Here is a 25,620-nt window from a genome sequence, read left to right on the forward strand (position 1 = left end):
TGGAGAATTGCTTTGGCAAACTACTTGTCTGGGTCTTCGACTCTCAAGTTTTCACCTTACTTTCTTACCGCTTCTCACTTTTGTAATGCATGGAAAGTAACACCCAACTTATTTTCCTTCTTAAAAAAGTTTCTTAATTTCTCTTGCTTACCTTGTTTTACTAACATCTTTTTTTCTTATTCTTTTCTTTTAGTTTCTCCTCTTCCTTTAGTTTTCCTTTTTCCCATCAGCATAAGTCCTTGTTTTTCTTCTCCTTCAACTTCTCTTCAAGTCTCTCCAAATTTCCTTTCCTCAAAATAAATGCTTAGACTTCCCAAAGCCCTTTAAAACACCTTTGCAATTCCCACAGGAAAAAAAAAATGCTGACTGATGCCAACTGCATAGAATTATGGGAGAAATTTTTAGATACAGAAAGGACATTGTTACAGATAAGAAATTGAGACCCAGATAAATTATTGATTGGCCAAAGGTAGTTAGGAATAGACCTGGGATTAGAGCCTAAATCTCCTGATTAACAACCTAATGCTATTCCCAAAACACCACTTCATCTTTGATTGGGATTTAGGTTAGTGGATGCTAATTGAAAATGCATTTTCAGTTATCGTGTGCTAATATGAATATACCATGCAGAGGAAAGAGCCCTGGCTTAGGAATCAGAAGATGGGAGTTCAAACACCTCTGATGTTTTCTATACTTGTCAATTTGGGCAGTTTATTTAACCTTACAGGGATTCAGTTTCCTCATTTGTAAAATAAAGGATTTGGACTAGAGAGCCTCTGAAAACCCTTCCAACTTTTGATCTATAATTTAATTATGTATATATGTATATAATCATATTATAGTATGGTATATATAGTATCTATATTGAACCATATATAGTATTATATCATATATATAATGCATATGTGTTATGTATGTTTGAACTAATTCCAAATTAATTTTAAAAGTGAAGTAAACTGATCATCTGAAATTATTTCATGTATGTATTTTAATGTAATCACTCTTATAGACCACACTAACACTCACACATACATAAAACATACACACATATATGTATATGTATACACACACACATACATATATATATATATATATATAATATATATATATATATATATATATATATATATATATATATATATATATAGTTGGAAAGCAAAAAACAACAACAGATAGATATGTAACTAAACAGGTGACATAGTGCTGGGCCTGGAGTCAGGAATAACTGATTTTGAATCCTGCTTCAGTAACTTACTTAACTTCCTTCAGCCTCAGTTTCTTCATCTGCAAAATGCCACCAAAGGGTTGGTGTAAGAATTAATATGTTAACGTAGGAGAATTGCTTTGTAAACATTAAAGCCCTTATATGAACAATAGTTGTTATTATTCTAAAATGGAAGAATGCAATTGAATTATTTTCAAAATATATAAATATCCTTTTCCCTTAAACAGAAAAAAAAGCGCAGACGTGTTTTTATGGGGAAACTTCAGGAGAAGGAATCCTTTGGTGAGATCAGCGTGCTTCTTCAAATACCTTTCACATGCACAATCATTACTGGATCTGAAGTTGAACTGGGAATCATCAATGCTGAGGATATGCTAGGTAAATACAAAGAAACATTTTGTTTAATACCTACTTCATTTATTTCAGGTTTATGGTGAACATACTACCAAGTTTGGGATAACTGAATTTTTATTTGGAGGATGATATTTAATCTATTACTACAGAACTTTAGTAATTTCTTAGGTAGTGTATTAAATAAAATAGTCAGTACTTCAAAGCATAACCAATGCGTATCCTCTTCCCACCCACATCTACTAGCTAAAGTAATTCATAAATAAAATGTTTAAAATTACAATAGGAAAAGAAAAAAATTATTGGCAAGTGCTTCAGTTACTCTTCTCTTTTATGTATCAGACTTCATAAGCATCTTGCTGCTTCTCAGGGGCCCATATCTTATTTACATGAAAGTATGTAAATTAGTATTCCTAAGGTCAATGTAATAGCATCCAGAATTAGCTTACCTATTGGAGCTTCAGCAGCACATCAAAGAAGCCCAAACTTTGTGTTCTACTTCCATAACAGTAATGGGATCATGACCTGGGGTTCAAAGAGAGAGATAAAGTGGAGATACAGTGATAGAGATAAAATGATGGTGTAATAAGAAATCCCGCATATGCTTGACCTTGGAGCATGTCTTTCTCTTTTTAAATTGTACAAATAGTCAAAGAAGGAAATAAAGTAGCAGGAGTCAGGAAAAAAAAAAGACTGGAGGGTCACAGGTCAGAGCCCAAATGTATAGCAGCTTTAATGGCAACTTTACTTGACATAAAAATAGGAAGATCAAAAGTTGGATAAGGTGAAAAAGAAGAGCAATTGGTAGGAGTTAACCTGCTTAAGGGGTTTGCTTATGGAATAATCTAATAATAATTCAGTTAGAGACATCTAATCATAATTCAGTTTTGAAATAACATAATAATGCAATAAAAATATTTCAGGTTCACTATAGCTGCTCAATGCCTTTCTGATACTTAATCTGTGTGTGACCCTAGACAAGACATTTAGCATCTATGCAATTCAGCTAACTTCATGGAATTTCTTTACTGATTCTTAGGAGGGTTTTAGTGGCAGGAGTTACCTACACTGATGCAATCAGAGATTGATTACATGAAATGTTTGAGTTGACTAAATTCATTCATATTGAATTTCAAGTACATTATTGCTCTTTTTAAAGAATATGTTCAACATTCCTGCCTAGCTCTACTTAGCCATGCAAAAAGCTAGCTGAATAATCACATAATCTCTGCAATTAAAACGAAAAACCACAGGTTCAAATGTTATATTATTACCTCTCGTGACATTCAAATATTTAGAAAAATAAACACCCTCAAGGTAAGTAATCTTTAAAGAGGGACTGGTGATATTTTACTAGTGCAATGTTCTCTCTTGACATGATGCATTAATTTTCTCCCTGTACTAATTATGTTAACTGATGCAAGACACATTGGACTGTTTTCTATAAATCAATATTTCACACATGAAAGTACTTCTTCCAAGTATGTATTAAAATCTTCTTTGCCATCTGGCTGACTGAAATCCAAATAGAAGATATACTGTTTAGAGGGCAGGGGAGTGGGGTGGGGTAGAGAAGGATGAGATACGTACATGTTGACTATAACAACCTATCCAGATTTTAAATTTCTTTCCATGTAAAATTCACTTGAGGTCTCTGCTATAAAGAAATTGAATTTGTTTGTACCTAATTACTTAAACATTCCCTGAACAGGGATGAGGTTTAGGCTAAGTTTCTCCACCATTTTCTTACAATATGGGAGTGAAAAAAAGGATATTGAACTATTGATCTGCTTTTGTTTTTGCAGTTTCACCATTTTGTGCTGATATTCCAAAGATAGAGAAAAAAAATATTTTTAAATCTCAACAAGGAAAATTAAATAATAATTGGGCCTTAATGGGAAATTAGACAATGAGGTGCATCTCAAACATGAAAGGCAATCCTCCTTCATGGGCATTTCTTTGGTAATCTATTTTCATCCTCATCTATTCTTCATCTTTCTCTTAATGTTATCAGTAAATATGAACCCTTGAAAATTAACATAGACCAAGGCTGCAAATAAATGAGATGAGGAAATTAGGCTGCAGGTAAGTAAAAATTAAAATGAAAAAACTGCCACCCAAAGCACTGTGCCTCTGGGCTGCTGTTCACATTATGGATCATCGCTAAGATCAGATTTATTGTCTCATGACATTGAGAAGATACGGTGAAAATTATATAGAATATAGAAATGTATAAACACACATATACATGTATATATTTATACATATATTTGCATATATACACATATGGTTATCTAAGATGAAATATATGTGCATGCAATATATGTATATATAAAATGTACATGCACATATGTGTGCATATATGTAGAGATACATATTCTATTTGTGAGATGGAATATATGTGTCTGCACATATATACATATACACATATATTATATCTGTATATATGGCTATTGTGAAGAGGTTCTCAGTAAACCATAAATCACTGTGGGATATATAATTATTAACATTAAGCATCTAAACTTTCATAATCGTTCATCAAACTGAAGATACTGAGAATAGAATAAACACAAGCATAATTTAAATTGCTATTTCTTACTTAGACCTGAAATATGTTTGTGTATGTCCACATGCATACCTAAGTAAGGAAACATCAAGAATTGTGTTTTTTTAAGTTTAATTAAGGTTGTTTAATTTTTAAAATACAGCAATATGTGATTTTGAACCTACCTCATACAAATCAATAAGAGAATAACTGCATGTGTCTCTTTTATTTGCTTATATCATAGATACCAACTTGACTGTCAAAATTAAAATGAAAAGACACATTAAATATTTAAAAACTGGATTATAAATATACCTATTTACTTATGAGTGTATTCGTGGTGATAATAAGGCTTCTTCTCCACAGATCCAGTGCAGCTAGAATAAAAATCTGGATTTAGGAGTAATAAGATTCAAGTTCAATCTCTGTCACTTAAATTGTGTGACTTTGAACAAGTCATTTAATTTCTCCAATTCTGAATTCATCTCTGAAGTAAGGGAGTTTGCTGAGAGGATCTCTAACATCTCTTTCTGTTTTAAATATAGGTTACTATATTCTGTGACTTTCCTATTCATATACATTTTATGAAGCTTTAGTGACCATTGATTAATCTTTGTGGGAGTACCTTTTTTTGTTGTGTTGAGTTTCAACATTTATACCTAATTTCCAAAGGATAACAACAACAAAAAGAAACACAGATTCAACTGTATCTTAATTGTATTCTGATCTGAAATCATCTTTGTCCTTAAAATGAATTCTGTGCTTTTGTTGTGGCAAAGAATAGCTCTTTCTAGCATCAGTGATGTCACTATTATTCATTAAACCTCCCTGACTGAAAAAGAGTGAATTACAAAAAAGGGATAAGCAGGAGTGTAAATTGCCTCTCTAGAAAGGAAAACTGCAAGGTGACACTTGGTACAATTCGTTAAGAAGTTTTTCAGTGGACAGAATTTCTTCAATCTTTTATCTCTAATCATGAATCCCAAGGACAAAAGCAGAGAACCAGGTTTCTCAGCAGAGCAGTGGAAACTGTAAGAAGTTACAGAGAAAATGTGTATGGTCTTATCAACAGGATCAGCATCTGTGTAGTGCCAGTCTTTCTCTTTGGACCTGAGAGAAGGTAACTGGCTTTCTGGTAGAAATGTACCCATGGAGTGGTTTTTCATTTTACTTTTTTAAACTTTTCTCCAGACTACCACATTAAAGATGTCCTTTTTTATTGCTTTGTAATGGAAATATTGATCGACCAACTTATTTCTATTTAATTAAGGACCTGTATTCAAATAACCTTTTCCACTTTCTAAAGTTTTAAAAATATCACATACAGATATTTAAGTAAGAAAAATGAGTTGCTTATGAACGAAAGTTATTTGTTGTTCAATTGTTCACTCATGTCTGACCCTTCATCGTAGGGTTTGCTTAGCAAAGATACTGGAGCATTTTTGCCATTTTCTTCTCCAGCTCATTTTACAGATGACAAAACTGAGGTAAACAGGGTTAAATGACTTTCCCAGGGTCACCCAGCTAGTAAGTATCAGAGACTACATTTGAACCAGAAAAATGAGTTTTCATTGCCTAAAAATTGTTTGGATATGTTGTTATGGGAGGAAACGAAATTTACATAGCCTTTTTGCATATGAATGTATACTATATTCTTATGCTATTCACTAATCTCTTTAAAATACCTGAAGAGGGGGCAGCTAGGTTGTGCAGTGGATAGAGCACTGGCCCTGAAGTCAGGAGGACCTGAGTTCAAATCCGGCCTCAGACCAAACACTTGACACTTACTAGCTGTGTGACCCTGGGCAAGTCACTTAGCTCCAATTGCCTAAAAGCAAAAAAAAAAAAAACACTGAAGAGCTTTGGTTAATGAAAGAAGCTTGTAAAGAATTGTGTGTATTATCTACTTGTTGACATTTTAAAAACAGGCATTAAATTCCCATAATTAAAAGCCTTTAACCTTATGATATCCATAAGTTTTCTTGTCAGTAACAGAAAACATGGGCTAAACCAGAAAATAATATTGTGCCCAATATTCCAAATCTGTTCAGTAAATATCTATTGAGCACACATAAAGCAAGACTTGAGCACATTTAGATTTAATTTTGAATATGTCCTGTGAATCATTTAAAATATCCCCAACGGCCATTAGAGGCATCAGCTGATAATTCAAACATGCTATGTAAATTTTAAATCTCTTACACAGTTATTAATATCATGATGGTCAATGTCACCATGTCCTTAGGTAAATGGTTATAGCAAGTTTAAATGACAATCTTTTAAGTTATCTTTTTTCCCCTTTTTTTTAAAAGCAGGACTAATTTAATTGCTATGAAAATAACACCTTGAAGTGCTATCTATGAGCTTTCATCTTTTTTTTTTTGCAGTGAAAAACTAGATTTGTAAATGTGGATGTTTCCAAAGTGAACATCAGGTGGAGAGAGGCAAATGTCTGAAGAAACAGATGGGACAGTAGTAATGAATGACAGAGAGAGTGAAGAAAAACCTAGGCATTCACTATCCATATCTTGTAGTTTTGTTTTGTTTTGTTCCCTATTTTGCTGATGCAAGGAACTCTCAGTGAGAAAACTCCTTCTATCAATACCTATCAACTGTTTTGCAGTTTATTATTTTAGAGTTGCCTAGAACATTCATTGACAGGTTCAATGACTTGCTGAGGGTTACACTGGCAATATGGCTCAGTGGCAGCACTTGAACTCAGAGCTTTTAGTTCTAGAGTTGCTCTTCCGCCATGCTGATAAAGAAGCAAAGGTCATCATGATGTGATCAAACCAGATGGTCAAATAGATTCAAACTGAGTATAGGGAAAGACTCCAAAATCTAACTTTAATTCAGAGAATTGTAGAACCTGGCAGACATTTTCTTTTCACTGTTAAAGGTGCTGAATTTATCAGAATTTTTGGGGTAGATTAGGTTGAGGCTGTGGCATCCTTCTCCATGGGTGTCTGGTAACATCAAGAGCAGTGGCAATGATGCAATGGTGGTAGGGGACAGAGTCAGAGAAGGACCTGAAGGCATTTTGAGGTATGAATTCAGAGACCAGGGTCTGGAATAGTATTGAGTTGGCTACATCGCTCACAGTCTCTGCCCATTTGGAAAAAACAAACAAATAAGTAGAGGCAAAAAAAAAACAAAAACAAAACCTCTGAAGGAAAAGCTGAAACAGACAGAAACTGCTGACTGTTGTTGATCCTTGCGAATCAATGAAATGATGAAAGAACAGGAAGGAAGACCCAAAGGAGATAGGATACTTTTCTTCAAGTATTTAAAGGACTACTGAGTGGAAGCGGGGATAGACTTGTTCTACTTTTCCCCAGACTGGAAGGAGTAATGAGGTGAAGTTTCAGAGAACCAGATTCTCCTTTGATGTAAGCAACCTACCCTCCTAACAATGAGAGCTATCCCAAAGCAGAATGGTGTTGCAGGCTGTTGTGATCCCTAGAGGTCTTGAATAATCATTTGTCAAGGAGGTGATACAGAGGATTTCTCTTCAGATAATAGCTGACGTTAGATGACCTCTGAAATCCCATCCAACTCTGATAGTCTGTGATCTGGTGATTTCATAAGTATGTTAGTGTGGTTTGGTGGATAGAAAGGCAATCTGGGATTCAGAAAGATCTGGACTTTGGTTGTCTTTGTAATACTTACTGGCTGTAGAACATAGGCAAGCTACTTAAACTCTCAGTGTTTCATTAAACTCTATAAGACTCCACATTACTGAGAAATTCTGATCTATATTAACAGAAGGTGTTTCCTCATGGAGGTTCCCTATGCTAACAGAGTCACAGGTGCAGTCCTATCCTTTCCAGTGGTAATTTATACAACATAAGAAATGTAATGGGAAGATGGCAAATAGAGTATTGCCTTTGCTTTGCATTTATGCATCTTTGCTTTGCTCTAAATGCTTACATCTGGAAGTACTACTGGCTATTTTAAAAGAGGAATGAAGGAATAAATGAAGGAATGAAAAAATCATTTAAGTGTCTAATGTGTGTCAAGACTTTTCTAGGCACTGAGGTTACAAATACAAAAGTGACACAGTCCCTTCCCTTGAGGGACTTACCAATAGAGTAAACATACCAATGGAGTAAGAAAGCAAAACAAACAAACTTATGGCCAGGAAAGGGGGCATTTAGTCTGGATAGTTATAGGAATGGTGAATGGAGCAGTGGAAGTACAAGTGGAAGAGGAAGAGGATAAGAGAACTCCTGCTATGTGCCAGGCAATGTATAAGGGCTTCATCATTATTATCTCATTTGATCCTTGCAACAACCTTGGGAGGTAAATGCTATAATTGCCACCATTTTATAGTTGAGGAAACTGAGGCAGATAAAGGTTACATATCTTGCCAAAGGTCACACAGTAAATATCTGAGATGGGATTTGAGTGCAGGTCCTCCTTACTCCAGACTCAGCATTCCTTTACCACATAGCTGCCTCCAAGTCCTGATATGGTTACTGTTCCTAGAACAGGAGGTGGAAAGTGCACTGGAGTCAGGAGAGCAGTTAGATACACACAATGGCAAAATGCCTGGGATGGATATGATTTGAAACTTGGTGTGGGGCCTGTTAGGTTTGATGGGTGAAGTATCTGCAGTCTTTTACCAATCAGGTCAGTTCTGGCCCAAGGCAGACTTCCAAGGCTGAGTGGATTAACTCCTCCCCCAGACAGAGGCATGGTCTTTGGAGGCATTGTCCTAAGTGTGCTACTCTAAATGATAGGGTGGGGTGGGCAGCAGTGAGAAGACAAATGGTGAGTTGTCTGGAGTTGATGGATAGAAGGTATATATCAACATTGAGAAAATTACTTTTATATAACATATTTATATAATTGATCCAATGGAGATTATTCTGTTTCAAACAAGATTATCCAAAATATTTGATTTTTTTTTCTAAGGTCAGTTCCTAGAAAGTAATTTACTTATTCAAATCTCCAACACTGATTAACTCCAACCTCCTCTTCTTAGACTTCCTAGAAGAAGAAAACTGAAGAAACCTATATGTAATGTATGTCTGTATAATGAAATATAGTTTTATACTCTTGACCCCAGAGAGTATTCACAACAAGGAAATGTTTTTATTCATTACTAATTGATATCATTCTGTATTCCTTAGAGTGGATTTTCTGTATCTATTTATCTCATTAACCTTACATACGACACCACACACTTCAGCTGATGACTTTGACTCATATGTTACTTTTATGAGATTTTTTCCCTTTACTCCATATATCAGAACCCTCTGTTATTATTTTCTGTTTCTTCTTCCTTTTTTCCAGTCTTTGATAGTCCTTTCTGCTTGTCAAAGCCCAGCTCCTCTAAACGTACCCTTGATCCTATAATAATCACGACTCTTTAATCTTCGAACTTTACCCTGTACACTATTTCCTTCCTTGTTGCCAACCAACATGTCTGAGTAGTACTCTACTTTAAAAACAGAACAAAACAAAAAACTAACTAAAAATAAAATCTTCATTTGAGCCTACCTTTCCCTTAAGCTCTCATTCTATATCTTTACTCTTGTTCACAATCATGCTGATAGAAAAAGAACCAGTAGAAATTGGTGCCAATTTCTCTACTCTTACTTATTTCTCATTTGAAACTGCTTTCCTCAAAGTTCCCGATGGTGTTTGCATTGACACATCTTTGTTGCTCATCTTTCTTAAACTCTCTGTAGAATTTGATGCTGCTAATCACCTTCTGTGTCTTTTCTCCTCTCTGAGTACTCATGACTTTTCTTTCAGTTCTCCTCCTACCTGTCTGACCTGCTCCTAGTCTCCTTTGCTTGATCATCAACCACACTCTACTGCCTAACTGTGGGTATATCCCAAGTCTTGGTTCTGGTCTCATTCTCTTCTTTTTCTCTTCTCTGTTTAGGTGATCTCAGCAGCTTTCATGGGTTCAATTATCATGACTGTGCAAATGACACGTATCTATTCACAAGCTGTAGTCTTTCTATTGAGCTCCAGTCGTTTATTACTAGATGCCAATTAACTCGACACATACTGATGGATATCACACAGATATCTCAAACTCAACATGTCTATAACAGAACTCTCCCCTTGAATCCACTGCTTTTCTTAACTTCCCTGTCTCTGTCAAGGGCACTACTAATTTTCTACTCACCTAGGTTTGCAACCTTATGGTTGACTCTTAAAAAAAAAAAAATTCTGAACTTCATCAACATCAATCACAATGAGCACTTCCACATATACAAGAGAATAGAGAGGAGAAAATGTGCATCTCTATTGTGAATATCTTTTTCTTTTTTAACAGCCAAGAAGCTTTTACCTAAGAACTTATGAGCCAGGCACTGAACTAAGCGGTAGGGATAAAAAGAAACCCCCTCTAACTTCCCCCTAAAAAGTTCCTGCTTTCAAGTAGCTCACAGTCTAATATGGAAGAAAGCACACAAACAACCATGTATAAAACAAACACAAACAAAACCAAAAACTATCAACTATATAGAAGTCAAATAGACCTTCCTTCCTTCTTTCCTCCCTTTTCATTTTTCTCTTTCTTTCCTTCTCCCCTCCTGCCACTTTGCATTCTTTACTAGCTTCAAACCTAAAGTGCCACAAACTATACAAGAATTTTCCCTGATTAATTCATCTAGTAGACCCCCCACCCCACTTGCAAATTGCTTTTTATTTCTATGTGTTTTCATTTACATACATACATATAAACATGTGTGTGTTGTTTGTGTGTATGGCCTGGGTACATATTACTCAAAATAATGAATCCCCTGAAGTGGCTGCATTATTCAAAGTTGACCTACTATTTCCATCGAGCTAGGACTAATTACCATATTTTACATAATTATACCTTCGAATAGTGCCATTTTGAATTTAAGCTACCACTTCAGGGATATTCATTAGTCACACTAATGGGGTCCTAGATGCCCAATTCAACATATGCTCCCTGAGGGAAGGAGACATTTCATTTTTCTTTGTATTCCCAGAACCAGCCCCAAACCTGATGCGTAGTGTAGACTGAATGATTTCTTGTCTTTTGAATGATTGACTCTATCACATTTCCAAGAACTGCTGTTCTGAACCCTGTCTTTTCTCCTTAAACCAATAATTCCCACCCTCTCTTCTCAGTAGATAGTCTACCTACCTCACTGAGTTGTTATAAAGATCAAAGAAAATTATGTATGTGAAGTATTTGGTAATCGTTAAGCTCTATGTAACTGTAATAGTAATAATTATAATTGTTGTTCTTATTAATAAAAGTTAATTTTGCATATGATGTGTTCTTTAGATATTTGGGTCAATTTAAAAATAATATTTAAATTTAATAATGCCTATTGGGGTGAATAAAACTAGAGAATTTTGCTCTAAACAAATAGCTATATTGAACCTACTACTCACATATTGAATGTAGAATAATCAATGACTTTTTAATCTTTTAATTTTCTTATTGCTGTTTTTCAAATAATTTATCATTATAGAACTATATGGAAAAATCAGTATGGGATTATAGGAAAACAAGTATTTTACATTCTAAAAGACTGCTAGTATTTAGTTTTTGTCCTGTAGTAAAATCACTCACATTGATATATAAAAATATCTTTTCAGCAAAGATTTACTAAATGACAATTCTTGAAATACTTGTATTTTCTTCCAATTAATGTAAATGTATTCCTATCAGTCAATTTCTGTGTGTTTTCAATTCAAGGACAGTGATACTTAATAGAATCATATAAAATTGGCCATAAAAATTGCTTAAAGCCATAATTAAGAAATGTTTCTCTCCTCCTTTCTTCCTTTCCTTTTCCTTCCTTCCTCCCTTCCTGCCTTCCCATTTTCCTTCTTGACTTCCCTTTTTCCTTCTGTCCCTCCTTCCTTCCTTGTTCTTTCTCTTCTTCCTTCCTTCCCTTCCTTCCTTTCTTCCTCAAGCCTTTGTTAAGTGTCAGGCACTATATTACCTACTCATTTGAATGATAACAAATGAAGGAGGGTCTTCCCTAAGGGTCCTTATATTCTACTTTTGGGAAAACAGCATAAACCACAGGAAAGTGAATACAAAGCATAAATATACACACATTTATACTTGCGTACATACATATATATATTATATGTATACACATATACACACATATAGAATAAGGACTGGACTTGTAACTTCATTCATCTCTCTCCAGAATTGTAAATGGGCACATTTTCTTTCCACACTTATAGTTAGCTGCCTGGGACACTATACTCTTAAATGACTTGCCCAGCAGCCTATAGCCAGAACGCCAGAATAGATCAGAGACAAAATTAGAACACAATTCTTGGCTTTGAGGCACCATGTCAAGTTCCTCTGTGTGTGGTGTGGGGGGGTGTGGGTGTGAGGAAGAAAGTACTTTTAATTGTGGGATGGGGAGACTGAAAAATGGGGAGAAACAATAAAAAGACCTCATAGAGGAGAAGGTATTTAATCTGCTTGGTATATTACAGTCACACAGTTGAACAATCTTTCCCTAATAACCCTTTGGGGATAGGTGATGGTCAATGAGATAGCCTGGAGCAAAATCAGTGGAATTGTAGCCCTCCGATTTTACCTGAATTAGTCATTTTCTTAACCCAGACCTTCTTCAAAGTGTCTGAACAAAGATTCTTACAAAAGGCCATTCCATTCTCAAAAGGGGGGAGGGTAGAGGGGAGAAGGCAGGATAATCTCCCCCTAATTCCGTTAAAACTTCCTAAATCAAAACCTATGGAGAATTTACAACATCTCACTTTTCTGCTCTAACGGAGCACAACATTAGATTCATTCTTGTTGGTTTGGGGTCTATGAAGTGATTTTCTTTTGTTTCAAAGTTTGTATGACAGTTATAAAGACAAGTAGAGAAAAACAGAGTTCAGTGAGATTATCCAATAAATATACCATACTCCAGGATGATAGTTTAATTGTGCGCCTATACAACATAAAACAAAAATGTTTTATTTTTTTACTAAAATTTCCCATTATATTCACTTAGGTGATTGTTTATGGTGCATATATTGTAAGAAACTAATTTTAATTCATATTTATAACTGACACATTTTCAAAAGTCTACTCTTTTTAAGTGGATCTGCAATTTTGCCATTGTAAGGAGCTCCCACTGAAAAAAATTCTTCCTATTAATCTAGATCCACAGCTTCTCTACATCTTAAAGAATTGGAGATTTGTCTGCACAGGAAGCCCAGAGTCCCTCAGTCAACACATCTGTTGCCTGTTTTGAATTTAGGTCTTTGTAATTCCAAATCTAGTTCTCTGTACACTGCCTTAGCCTATTAAGTTTCTGCTTATAAAATCTTTCTCTAATTGTACTACAAAGTACATAATATAACAGATCAAGATACATGTCATGTGATCATGAAGGTGCTGTTTGCCTTCTATAAAAATGACTATTTTTTCACTAATTTATTTGCTAATATTAATTGTGTTAGTAGCATTTCTGGTACATTTACTAGAGTTAGATAATGAATAACATCTTTATTTCCTTTATTTTATTTTTAATGACATATTTTAATTTAATAATGACTTGTGGAGGGTCACACAGCTACTGTGTGTCTGAGGCCAGACTTGAACTGAAGTCCTCCTGACTCCAGGGCCAGTGCGTTATCTATTGAACCACCTTATCTGCCCCATACATTCAACAATACAATTTGCTCAAGATTTTAAAATGCCATGTGAATTCTTGTCGAAGATTTGTGTATGTAGACAGCCAAATGAAGAATATAGTAATGTTCTCTGCTGTCCAAAAGTATACCTATGCTTGTAGTGGGAGAGGAATAGGGCCCTGGCGAGTCATTGTTATGACTCAGGTAGTCCCTGGGTCAGGAGACTCTCTCTCTACCAAGATGTCCTCCATCAAAGTCCTCCTCTGATGCCTCATTGTGCAGAGAAGGTGACCTTGCCTCCTCAAAGGCTATGACAAAAAAGTTAAACTCTGGCACAACCGCCAAATTGGAAAAGTTTCAAGTACAGGTCAGATGATGAACTGCATGTCCAATATCTAAAGACAAGCTGAGCTAGATTTAAAGAGTTCATCATGGGAATCTAAACAAACTTAGAGATTGCAAGCCAACCATTTCCTTATCTCAGGCCTCCTGCAAAAATGGATGAGCAAAGCTTCCAACAAAGGGTCATTTCATTCTATTAAAATAAAAGGGGTGGGAGGAATACCCACTCTAGAACATCATGGGGCTTTGGAATTATCGATAAAGTCATCAGTCTATGTTATCTGTATAGTAGAAATGACATAATTTTGATGCTTTATGCAATCTGCTCTTATTTACAATAAAATAGAGTTCAGGGATCAATAATTTAATGGTATTCAATTCAACAAAATTTTTGTTATGTGCATTGATCTAGGGTCTATAGTAGATAAAATATGAATAAGACAGAACCCTTGCCCTCAAAGAGCTTACAATCCAGTATCAGAGGTGGGGTAGATAATACAGAAAAATATAATTATAATACTACCCAGAATATGATAAGTGCCTGTGGAGAGGTATAAGCAAAGAACTATTAATTGTATTAGTAGCAATTTTTTTTTGCATTTCACTTTACAGTTTAAAAAATAATTTCCTTACTGTGAATTAGGTGTGCAAATATTATTGTTCTCATCTTACAGAGCAAAACTAAGTCTTAGAAGGGTTGGGTGACTTGCTAGGTCCAAGGCTAGTAATTGGTAGAGCTGGAACTTTAATTTGGATCTTCTGACTCCCACCCCAGAGTTTTTTCCTCTACCCCATAATCATGAGTATGTACTACATTCTATAGAAAACAGAGAAAAATGCAATTCTAGAGCCAATAGTCCTCCATTATAAAATAGAAAAATACACTTAAAACGTAATCGTGATATCTTCTGGCAATGCATGAGGTATACGTGTAGTCAGGATGGCCATATGATTGTATGTGTGTATGCATGTATATGGAGCTTGGGCAAAGAAAATGAGGATTATAATAGTAAAGAGAACTATTGATGGGAATTTTTTTGTTGTTCAGTTGTTTCAGTTGTTTCTTACTCTTTGTGACCCCATTTGGAGTTTTCTTGGCAAAGATAGTGGAATGGTTTTCCATTTTCTTCTCCAGCTCATTTTACAGATAAGAAAACTGAGGCAAGCAGGGTCAAGTGACTTACCTAGAGTCACACAACTAGTGAGTGTCTGAGGCCAGATTTGAACTCAGATTTGAAGATGAGTCTTCCTGACTCCAAGGCTGGCACTCTATCCACTGTGTCACTAGCTGTACTTATTGACAGGAATATAGGAAGAGAGTATTGAGGTGGCACAGCGGATACAATGATGGGCCTACAGTCAGGAAGACCTGAGTTCCAATCCAGTCTCCCAGACACCTATGTGACCCCAGGCAATTATAACGCTTATATGTACTTCAATTTCCTCAGCTATAAAATGGGGATGATAATAATAGCACCTAATACCCAAAGTGGTTGTGAGGATCAAATAAGATACTATTTATAAACTACTTAGCACAGTGCGGTTGGCACTATATAAATGCTTATTCTCTTTCCTTTGCTCCGATTCCACTGGCCACTTCACAAAATTAATAGAATACTAGATTTTGAAATAGCAGGAACCTAAGAGGTCATCCAGCCCTAAGCCTTTTAGTTAAGGAGCCAGACAGTTTAAGTGACTTACACACTCTATGGTTGTAAAAATATTTACATATTTTAATAAGCAAGAGGGATGTATTAGGCTGTGGCTGATATCTTTAGAATGTATTCTACAATGACTCCAAGTTCCCTTTTCCAGATTGTACTGTTACTGAGAGATCAGTGTGTTTTGTTTTATAAACAGTTTTATAAACACTCTGAGAATCAGTCTAATAATAATCTAGTACAATTATTATACATGGTTACTTCTGTAGGATAATTTCCCTTAATCTCTGGCATATAACTGTTTGTCAATTACGTATATCTTCAAGTTAATTGTTACTCACTTGATCTTATCTACTGTATGCTGAAATCACAGGCCTGTATGATGGAAATGCACCCTAGTAGAGGGTAAGACCATTTTATTCATTGAAAAATAGATTTTCTATAAAGGTTGATCCAAAGTATTACTACCATGACTGGACAAATGATATGTGTTAGATTTCAGATGAGCAGCTCAGACAGTCAGAATGTGATTGACCATAAAGATGACCAAAATGACTGGATTTATTGTGCTAAGGCTAACTTAGTGGTTAGAGAAAAATTTTTTTGCATAGTATCTCATGAATGCCATTGAGAGACATTCACCTGTGGTGAAGAGGCTAATATTTAGTCTCTATCAATAGTTGTAGGGTTGGCTTCATCAGATTTCCTTGGAAAGTTAAATTTTTAATCCTCTGTCCAATCTGCTGACCTTCTAAATTTGCATCACAGTATGAAGTAGATAGGATCCATAAATCAATAAAGGGAATGACCAAGGGACCAAAACTAGCACCTAGAAACTCAATAGACCACCTTCTAAAAACGTTTCTTCCTTCTTGACATAAACATATTTTAAAAATAAATGTTATCCATTTCATAATTCCCCTAACAGTCCCATTTTCAGCATCCTATGCCACTTACACTTTCTGAGTTTTCTCATTTAGCTTCATTTGAAATGCTCAGTTCATTCACTGGGTGAAACAATATTAACTGCTTTCTAGAACTCCTTTTATTTGGAAGGAAGGATTATTTAGTGGTAAATGAAGATAGCATCACTCACTGGTCAGAATGGCTAGTTTTGAATTCCAGTTCTGCCACTATGTGTCACTATGTGACTGTAGGCAAATCATTCAACTTTTCTGGGCCTCAGTTTCAATCTGTGAAAACTGAAGGCATTGGATAAAATGACCTCTGAAATTATTTCTACCCATTATAAATAGATAGATAAATAGATAGATAGGTAGGTAGATAGATAGATAAATAGATAGATACTATGTACATATAGATATGGGTATACATATATACACATGCTTATGTAGCTTATATATACACATACATGCATTACATACATGTATAATTATGATTATCATATTAATATTATATATAACAGATATAATTCTATGAAAGTAAGTTCCATATTAACACTAAAATTTTTTATAGAACTGTGGGCACATTTTGATATATAATTTTATAATTTTTTTTCTATAAGAGAAGCAGTAGGTAGTTCTGAACAGTAGCTTTATCTTAAGACAATGACTAATGATGCCTAATAGTTTTACTGCCTCAGAATTACAAAGGTACTGGTCAAAAGAGGCAGGTGCAGCCAGAAAATACACAGGTGATATTGAAATAAATGATTAACACAGACTAGAAGTGGCATCGTAGGAAATATGGCCAGCCTTTTTTGTCCTCTTCAAACACAGTTATGAATTGACTATGTGAAGCGAGTCATATGTCTCTGAGCATGAAACATTTTGAGAATTCAAATGAGAATATTAGCCACATTAGTATATTGGAGATCACAGGAACCCCTGAGAAGAAACTAGGTATGTTCTCTGGTTCCTTGCTCAGGTGCATGAGCTTACTGGAATGACACAGAAAATTCTGGTTGGTCCTTTGCTTCTGTGACCTGGGAGTTGTGTCAAAGACAGTTGAGTTAAGAGGAATCTCACCCCTTAGAGGTTACTAAGAGAGGTAGAAACCATACAGCTTACTTTTTTGAGAATGTCTCTTTTTTAATTTTTAATTTTATTTTATGCAATAAAACAAACATTTACATAATATAATACAATAAAAAGATTATTGCACATGAAACAGCAAATCTACTCTGCAGAACTTGTTATTCCTTTCAAATATGAAACAAAATTATCATGTAAATTTCTTTTTTTTCCTTTTTTTTCCCCTTTCCCTTCGCTCCCTGAGATGGCTAACATTGTACACATATAGATACAGATACATAACATTTTCTATACATGCTTCTATTTATCAGTTCTTTCAATGCAGATAGCATCTCTCTTCATATATCCTTTATGGTTAATCTGGGTATTTATAATAATCAATGTAGTTTATTTATTCAAAGTTGTTCTTAAGACAATATTGCTACTACTATATACAATGTTCCCTTTGTTCTACTGACTTTACTCTTCATTATTTCATGCAAGTCTTGTGATACATGATTGTGATGAAATACTATTGTACAATAAAAAATGATGATCTCAATGATTTTAGAGAATGTCTCTTCAGATCTATCCAGCGATTTCTTTCCCTTAGGCTTTCAGAAAATGAGAAAGGAGTTTTCTCTCCTATAATCAACCCCAGTGGCAATAAGCACATGGCAGCATAACAATGCGCTTACCTAGGCGAGCCTGAATTTAAGCCCTTGACCACTTTTTGTGTTTATTTTTTTGAGAAGTGGATGTTTCCAGGCTTGGAGGACATCTTATGAGTTTCAACTTTCTTTGGTCCATGAGTGAAGTGTCAGTTGCTCAATACACAGTGATTTCTAGAGCATCATCTTTCTCAGAAAAGAATGTAATAAATTACACAGAAGCCTGAGGACTAAAGAATCATCCCTGGTTGGTCATGAGTTCTGTACCTTGTGAGTTCTGACAATATAGGAAAATGTAAAATATATATCTAGCAATGTCACAAAGGGCCTTTTCCTTCTGAGACAGTGTGAGTGTGGTGACATTTTTTACTCTACCTTTTTTCAGTATTTGTTATTGGAAGCTTTTCAGTAATTTGTGTTTTAAGTTTTTCTCTTGTGGAGGAAATAAACAGATGTCCTTTACCTTTATTGACATCAGAGTTGGTCCCTGAAGGAATGGAGGGACTTAGAAAAAAGGGGAAGGCGTGAGACTCACTTTTAAACATTAGACACAGCATGAACACATGGAAATAGGAGAGGACAGAATGAGAATGCGAGATTTAGAGTAGTACATGTTACAGATATCATCAAACACATGTAGGAGAGAAGTTTGAAATAAGATGGGCAAGTCAGTTGGAGACAGATTGAAATCAGACTTCAGGGTTAGGCATTTCATTTTTTTTTAAATAAGCAATAAAATGTTACTTAATTGTGGCATTATGATATCTACCCAAGAAGAAAAAAAAAACATGTAGGCAACAATGAGAAGGATAGGCTAGAAAGGCAATAGACCAGAAGCAGAAAAAATATTTAGGCGTCTATTACAAAAAAAAAAAATCTATGGGAAAACCCCAAGTGAAACATGGACTTGTGTGTAGAATCACACTGGTGAAAGTAGAGGAGAGGGTCTATATTTGAAAGGTGTAAAGTCAGGCTGTGGTATTAATTAGATGTGTGAAGTGAAGGAAAGAGAAGAGTTAAATATGGTTCTAAGCATAGGGAGAAGGGATGAGGTAAAAGGAAAGGGAATAAAATTTATTTATGCACTTTACAAATATTATACATTTGACCTTCACTACACTGTCAGATAAATGCTATTATGATCTCCATTTTATAGTTGAGAAAACTGAAACAGAAGTTAAGTGACATTCTTTCTCTCCCTCCCTCCCTCTCTCTCTCTGTTTCTATCTCTACTTCTGTCTGTCTGTCTCTCTCTCTCACACACACATACACACACACACATGTGTATGTCTGTGACCAGATTTGAATTCAAGTTTTCCTAACTGCAGAACCAGTGCTCTATCCACAATCACCTTGCTGCCTAGGTCTGCATATTAGATTTTCTGGATATGCTGGCTAGCACACACTGGAGGAATATTACTTAATTGGCCCAAGCTCTGAAAAGAAAGGGAAGGAATGATGTGATAGCTCCCTTAGAATGTGTCAACAGACCCATACACTTATGACTCCAAGTTTAGGAGCCTGGGTGACTAAAAGGATGGTGATGCTATTAATAGCAATGAAAAAGCTAAGGCATGGGTGGGCAGAAGATAAAGTGATTTTTTTTCCAATATGTCTTTGAATATACAACCCTTAGTCCACTTTATCTGTCTTTTCTGAGTTCTATACTTCATAAACTAATTTGTGTGTATAATTTAAGTTGAGCAGGGTAGGAATTCTTAATATTTAATTTAAACATATTATGATGGTTCCTCAACCCTTCAACATAAGGTTATGAATGAAAGGCTTATTTGAATATGCAATTTTTAGTTTTAAATTGCTGAACATTGTTCAGTTGATGAATCTTTGACAGGATGCAGCTAGATAAACTAGTGTTAGCTTGCTGAAAAATTCTGTGCATCTTCTAAGAGTTGGGAGAGGGTGGGATACTGTATTTTCTGACACCAGCACTGATGGCATAATTTAATGTATGTCCTAGGAATCCTGTATCGTAAAAAAAAAAAGTATTATCAGTATGTAAAACAAATCCATATGCTAGCTCTAACAGAACCACTAATGAAAGAGATTCAGGGTTATTCCATGCAGCAGGGTGTGTGTGTGTGTGTGTGTGTGTGTGTGCGCGTGCATCCAAAATGCAGAGGGATGGGATGGATCTAACTTTTCCAGTACAGATAAATCCATTTTAAGCAAACCAAATATATGATTTTTTTTAAACGTTAAAGATTGAATATCTACTTTGTGAAGGTCGTATTGCCTTCATGGTTAGAGGGAGTTTTCACATCCTTTCTCATCCACCAGTCAATCACTCTTGATTCCCACTGATGGTAAGTAAGGCCTAGCGAGGCAAAGAATGACAAATATCTGTGCTGATCAAAGAATGGTATCTGTTATCTAATATGAAACTGAGAATATATGTCCTTGGATCTGTATTTAGTATTTCATCAAGGTTAATATTTTTAATGCCTGATTTCTATTTTTTAAATGAAGTGCTTTTTTATTCTATCACATCATATACCATAATATCATACCATATTATATTACATATTGATTTGTGGCTAGGTATACATATATTCATATATGTATATATATATGTACATGTATACATATATGTATATGTCTATATAAGTGCATATGCCTATGTGTGTATAGACATACATATACACACATGCATATATACACATACATATATACATGTCTAGAAGTATAGACATGTATATTTATATGTCTATACATACGTGCATATGAATACATACATACATATATACACATATATACATAAACTTCTCTACAGAAGTTCTGCTCTGATAGATTATTATGGCATGGAGATAACCATGATGCTCAAAGCTATCACAGAGGAGCATAAACTCTAGTAGATCCTGTTAAACTGAAAGGGCTTTGTGTAAGGGCCTGATGATAATCTGGTAACTGACTCCAAGGAGCACTCTCACTCAGTTCAGAAGTACATTGCCAGTTTGGCAGCATGAAGACGAATTTTGCTTCCACAGTTATCTTGACTGTCTTTATGACATTTTAGATGAATTGTGAACCACAGAAGTGAAGGGAATAGCCACACTGATAAAATCCAAGGTTGTTGAAGCATTGTAAACAAAATGAAGCTAGAGAAAAGAAGCAACATAGAAAAGTGTATAGAGAGCTGGCCTCAGGGTCAGAAGAACCTAGGTTCAAGCCCTACCTTTGACAAACAGTCTCTGTGGCCCTCAGAAAGTCACTTAACCTCTTCATGCTGCTCAGACAACTCTCTAAGAATATACATTGTGGATCTGTATTGTTAGAGCAAGGTTCCTTTGTTGGGAGTTCCTTTAAGTCACTACAGGTCTAGTTTTTAAAATGTGTATAATACTGATGTTATCAATTGAACATTTAAAAATAATATAATATTAAATATATAAAATTTATAGTAATGGCAGAAAAGCTGAAGCGTTTTGTGAGCTTATTCCATTTAAAAGTAATATACCTTAAATGCCTGTGTTGATGTTCTTGTAACCTATTTATTATATATTTTAATTTTAGTATGAAGCAAAAAAAAAATTCTGAATTGGGCCTCCTAGTACCAGTTCACACAGAGACAGAGATGAAACACATTTTAGTACATTTCAAAGAGAAAAAGCAAAGTTCAACAAGTCAATAATAAAAATTAGCCCTACTAGACTGTGCCTGATAAATGTTCACCAAGAGTTAATAAAAGTGACCTAGAAGCATTTGTAGACAAGGTTATCAGTAAATCTACTGCAAATAGCTCTCTGTGATTTGCTTTCATAAGACATAACATCTACTATAAGTTAATCTTTATATTCCTTAGACATATAACTACCCATAAGCTGATCTTTTCTTTACCCTCTTTCATATCTCTTTCCTCCCTCAAAATTATGTTTCCAGAAATAAATGAAGACTTTTAAATTGGATTCTTGGGTTATGAAATAAACCAAAATTCTGAAAGAAAGGAACTAAGTCCATTGACCTATCTAAGACCTAAACTTTCAGACTTTATTTTTTTTTTCTGTTTCTACAACCTTTATTCTTCATGAATTGGATGTACACTCAAAACAGATTGGACTAGTAGCCTTTCACTGAATTCAGTGTCCTGCCTCCTTTCCTCTTAATGCTTTTCACAAGCTGTCCCTATGCATCTAGAAAGGACTGACTCCTCAACTCTCACTCTCAAGGTTCGACTCAAGTACAATTTCATATGTGAAAGACTTCCCTACTCTTCTTCCCCCCTCCAAACTTATTAATATTCTTTTCCTCCTCAAATTGCCTATATCTATTTACCTTTATTTATTGTTTCTCCTCAGTGACATCCTTGAGAGCGTGGCCCATTTCATTTTGTCTCTGTATCCCTCAGTGTTCTGACTACAGTAGAGATTTAAAATTTCTTGATTTGTAGCATAATAACTTTATTTTAATTTGCCTATTACTATTCAGACACAAGAAAAACTTTTAAAAAATCATTTGCAGGTAAATTTTTATTTTATTTTTTTGTTTTGTTTAGGCAATTGGGGTTAAGTGACTTGCCCAGGGTCACACAGCTAGTAAGTGTCAAGTGTCTGGTCTAAGGTCAGGTTTGAACTCAGGTCCTCCTGACTTCATGGCTGGCGCTGTATCCACTGCGCCACATAGCTGCCCCAGGTAAATTTTTGAAAAGCGTAATTTGTGTTAAATTTTCAAAATTTTTATAAAGATCTATATACAACATATTGTATTTTTATAGGATCACTAAAATTGATATCTAAAATTGCCTTGATAATTTAATTAGAATTCTGACATAACTGGCATGCAATTAAATGAAATTATGGTCCCATCTATTAAAAAAAATCATCAGTCTTTACTTTTGAATCTTCTTACAAAAAGTAGTAAGGCATATGTGAATCTTGGAGGAAAAAAATTAATTTTTATTACACAAATTAAATATTCTTTCTACTACATTATCAAAACCACTCCTGTTACGTTAGTATGATAAACTAATAGATGAACTTGTCTAACTAGATTGTCCTGGATTGAATATTAGAGATTATCTGAAACTGAGATTTGTTACAGACAAATCTTTTTTCTCTTCCCACTCACCACTTCCCCTCCCCTCCTACTCCTTCCATTCTGTCTTTTATCCCTTGCTACAAGATCTGAATTTGCCACTGAAGGAGTTGCTGGTTAGTGAGATTCATAGAAAAATTGTAATGGGAATTGGGGGGAATCTCTTGTTTTACTCTCCCCTCCATTAATAAAATCCTGTTTAACTTGTCCTAATTGATTGCCTTCCAAATTCTTATCATCCAGTTATATTGCCCTGATACAATTACTGTCTCCTTTGTACTTCACCCCTATATAATTCCCTTTTATAAATGATATGCCCTTTGGAAGATCCATTGTATTCTAAACAAGGTCCTCTATCCCCTTTCATTTTTACTCATGCACTTATCCTATGTCCTTGAATTAAATGGAACTTGTATTTCCCTGAGGACACCACATTTCTTTCCATACTCTCCAGGGAAGGCCAAACCCTCTACCTCATAGGACCAGGAGAGATAGCATACTTGTTGCTTCCTGCTAGCACTTCTAGACCACTGTTCTACCACCAGCTTTTAACAACTCTTTTATGGTTATGTTTTTGTTATCAGATTATATTCTCCTTTCCCTGTTCTATCCATGTATGTTGGGTCAGCTGAAATTGTATCTTTTCTCACACAGTATCAGCATACATTTATCTTTCATCTGAACTATAAAGCTTGCTATCTATAACATTCATTTTGTCATGCATAATTACAGAATTTTTGAATTGAAAGAGAACTTCAAGATCATCTAGTGAAATCCTGCATTTTACAGAGAAGGAAACTGAAAGCTAGTGGGGTAAAGTGACTTGTTTAGCTTCTTAAAGCTGCTAACTGGCAGAGCCTGGCTTCCTCACTCAATCATGTCTAGCTAATTTTTCCTGGGTCACTCTCCAAGAGCTACCTGGTATATGTTCTCTGCGGGTTTCCAGGGAGTAGTCATGAGGGATTGGGGCATCTCTCTTCCCAATTGCCTTTAGCTTGAGCTCCCATTGGTTGTGTTCTCCATATTATTAGGGGCCTGTGATCAACTCAAAGTTCTATTTAACCACTTAACATTATCAACTTTTGTAAAGAAATATTTTATTTCAAAGATATGAAAAGAAAAAAATACAAATATTTCCTCCCATCTCCAACACCTCAGGGAGCATATTCTCCCCTATTCCACCTCAATCTGGTGGTGAGTTGGGGAAAGGAAGGCTCAATTTTAGCTCTATTCCTACAAAGCATTGGTCTCACCAATTTTATATTCAGATATTGTGCAGCTGCCAGAAGATTCCTCATCTCAGCCCCAACTGGGATGGAATGCTAAAGAACAGTCCAAAATGTTATTTCTTACTACTCAAGGCCATGATACTGTACTAATTTCAAAACTTGGCCTGGCTTCTAATTTCCAGATTTTCATGGCTTGTTCTCTCACACTTCTAATTCTCTACAGATTGTACTTTGGACTTTCTTTACCCAGAAACCTCTTTATTCTGAGAGCTCAATCCAACTCTGGAGTTCACAAATTGAAAGTACCCTCCAATTTTGAGGTTTCTCTCTCTAATTGAATGGTTCTTCCCATTTAAGGAGAGTACCCAGCCTAACTAGATTTCATTCTTTTCCAGGATGCACTTGGACTTTCTCTATCATGACTTTATATAGTGTCTTCATTTCTTCCTTCCACCTACATTTGTCTCGTTTCCAAATCCCCTGGCTTTTCAGCTTCATTTTGTGATATCTTACTCCATTAGAATGTAATCTCTATCATGAGGACAGGAATTTTTCGCATTTGTATTCTCTGCTTGTGTGTGTATTTTCAGTTCTTTGCACTGTGTCTGACATATAGTAAGCACTTAATAAATGCTTGTTGCCTGCCTGCCTGATTTTTTTGAAACTTTCAAGTTCAAAGGCCTCACTGCCTTTACTTCGATAGAAGAACAAAAGAAAGCCTGCATAGACCAAATCTCCTTTCTTGGGTCTACATGACCTCAAAGGGGAAAAAAAATATATCAATTTTTTTGTTGTTGTTTTTTTGTCCCCTGATCTCATGAGATTTCTCTGAACATGGTGAGTGAAGTTTCTTATTGAGATATCCCAAGAGCTATTGGGGCAAAAGAAAAAGGAAATAAAGCCTTTTGAAAGTCCAGTCAAAGAGACTTATCTCCACTTCATTCTTAGTTGACCAGATTCAA

General features: G+C 35.1%; 1 protein-coding gene across 2 annotated transcripts in view; it reads left to right on the forward strand.

The window, feature by feature from the left end:
* Window positions 1-25,620, forward strand: part of CNBD1 (cyclic nucleotide binding domain containing 1) — a 464,842-nt gene that overhangs the window by 361,522 nt on the left and 77,700 nt on the right. For both annotated transcript variants that reach the window (XM_078151951.1, XM_020970098.2), the window contains exon 8: window positions 1,453-1,603. In XM_078151951.1, coding sequence (XP_078008077.1) covers window positions 1,453-1,603 — 151 coding nt within the window. The remainder of the gene's footprint in view (window positions 1-1,452; window positions 1,604-25,620) is intronic.

This window comes from Phascolarctos cinereus, unplaced genomic scaffold, assembly GCF_003287225.1.
Source record: "Phascolarctos cinereus isolate Bilbo 61053 unplaced genomic scaffold, phaCin_HiC Scaffold_4;HRSCAF=312, whole genome shotgun sequence".
NCBI lineage: Eukaryota > Metazoa > Chordata > Mammalia > Diprotodontia > Phascolarctidae > Phascolarctos > Phascolarctos cinereus.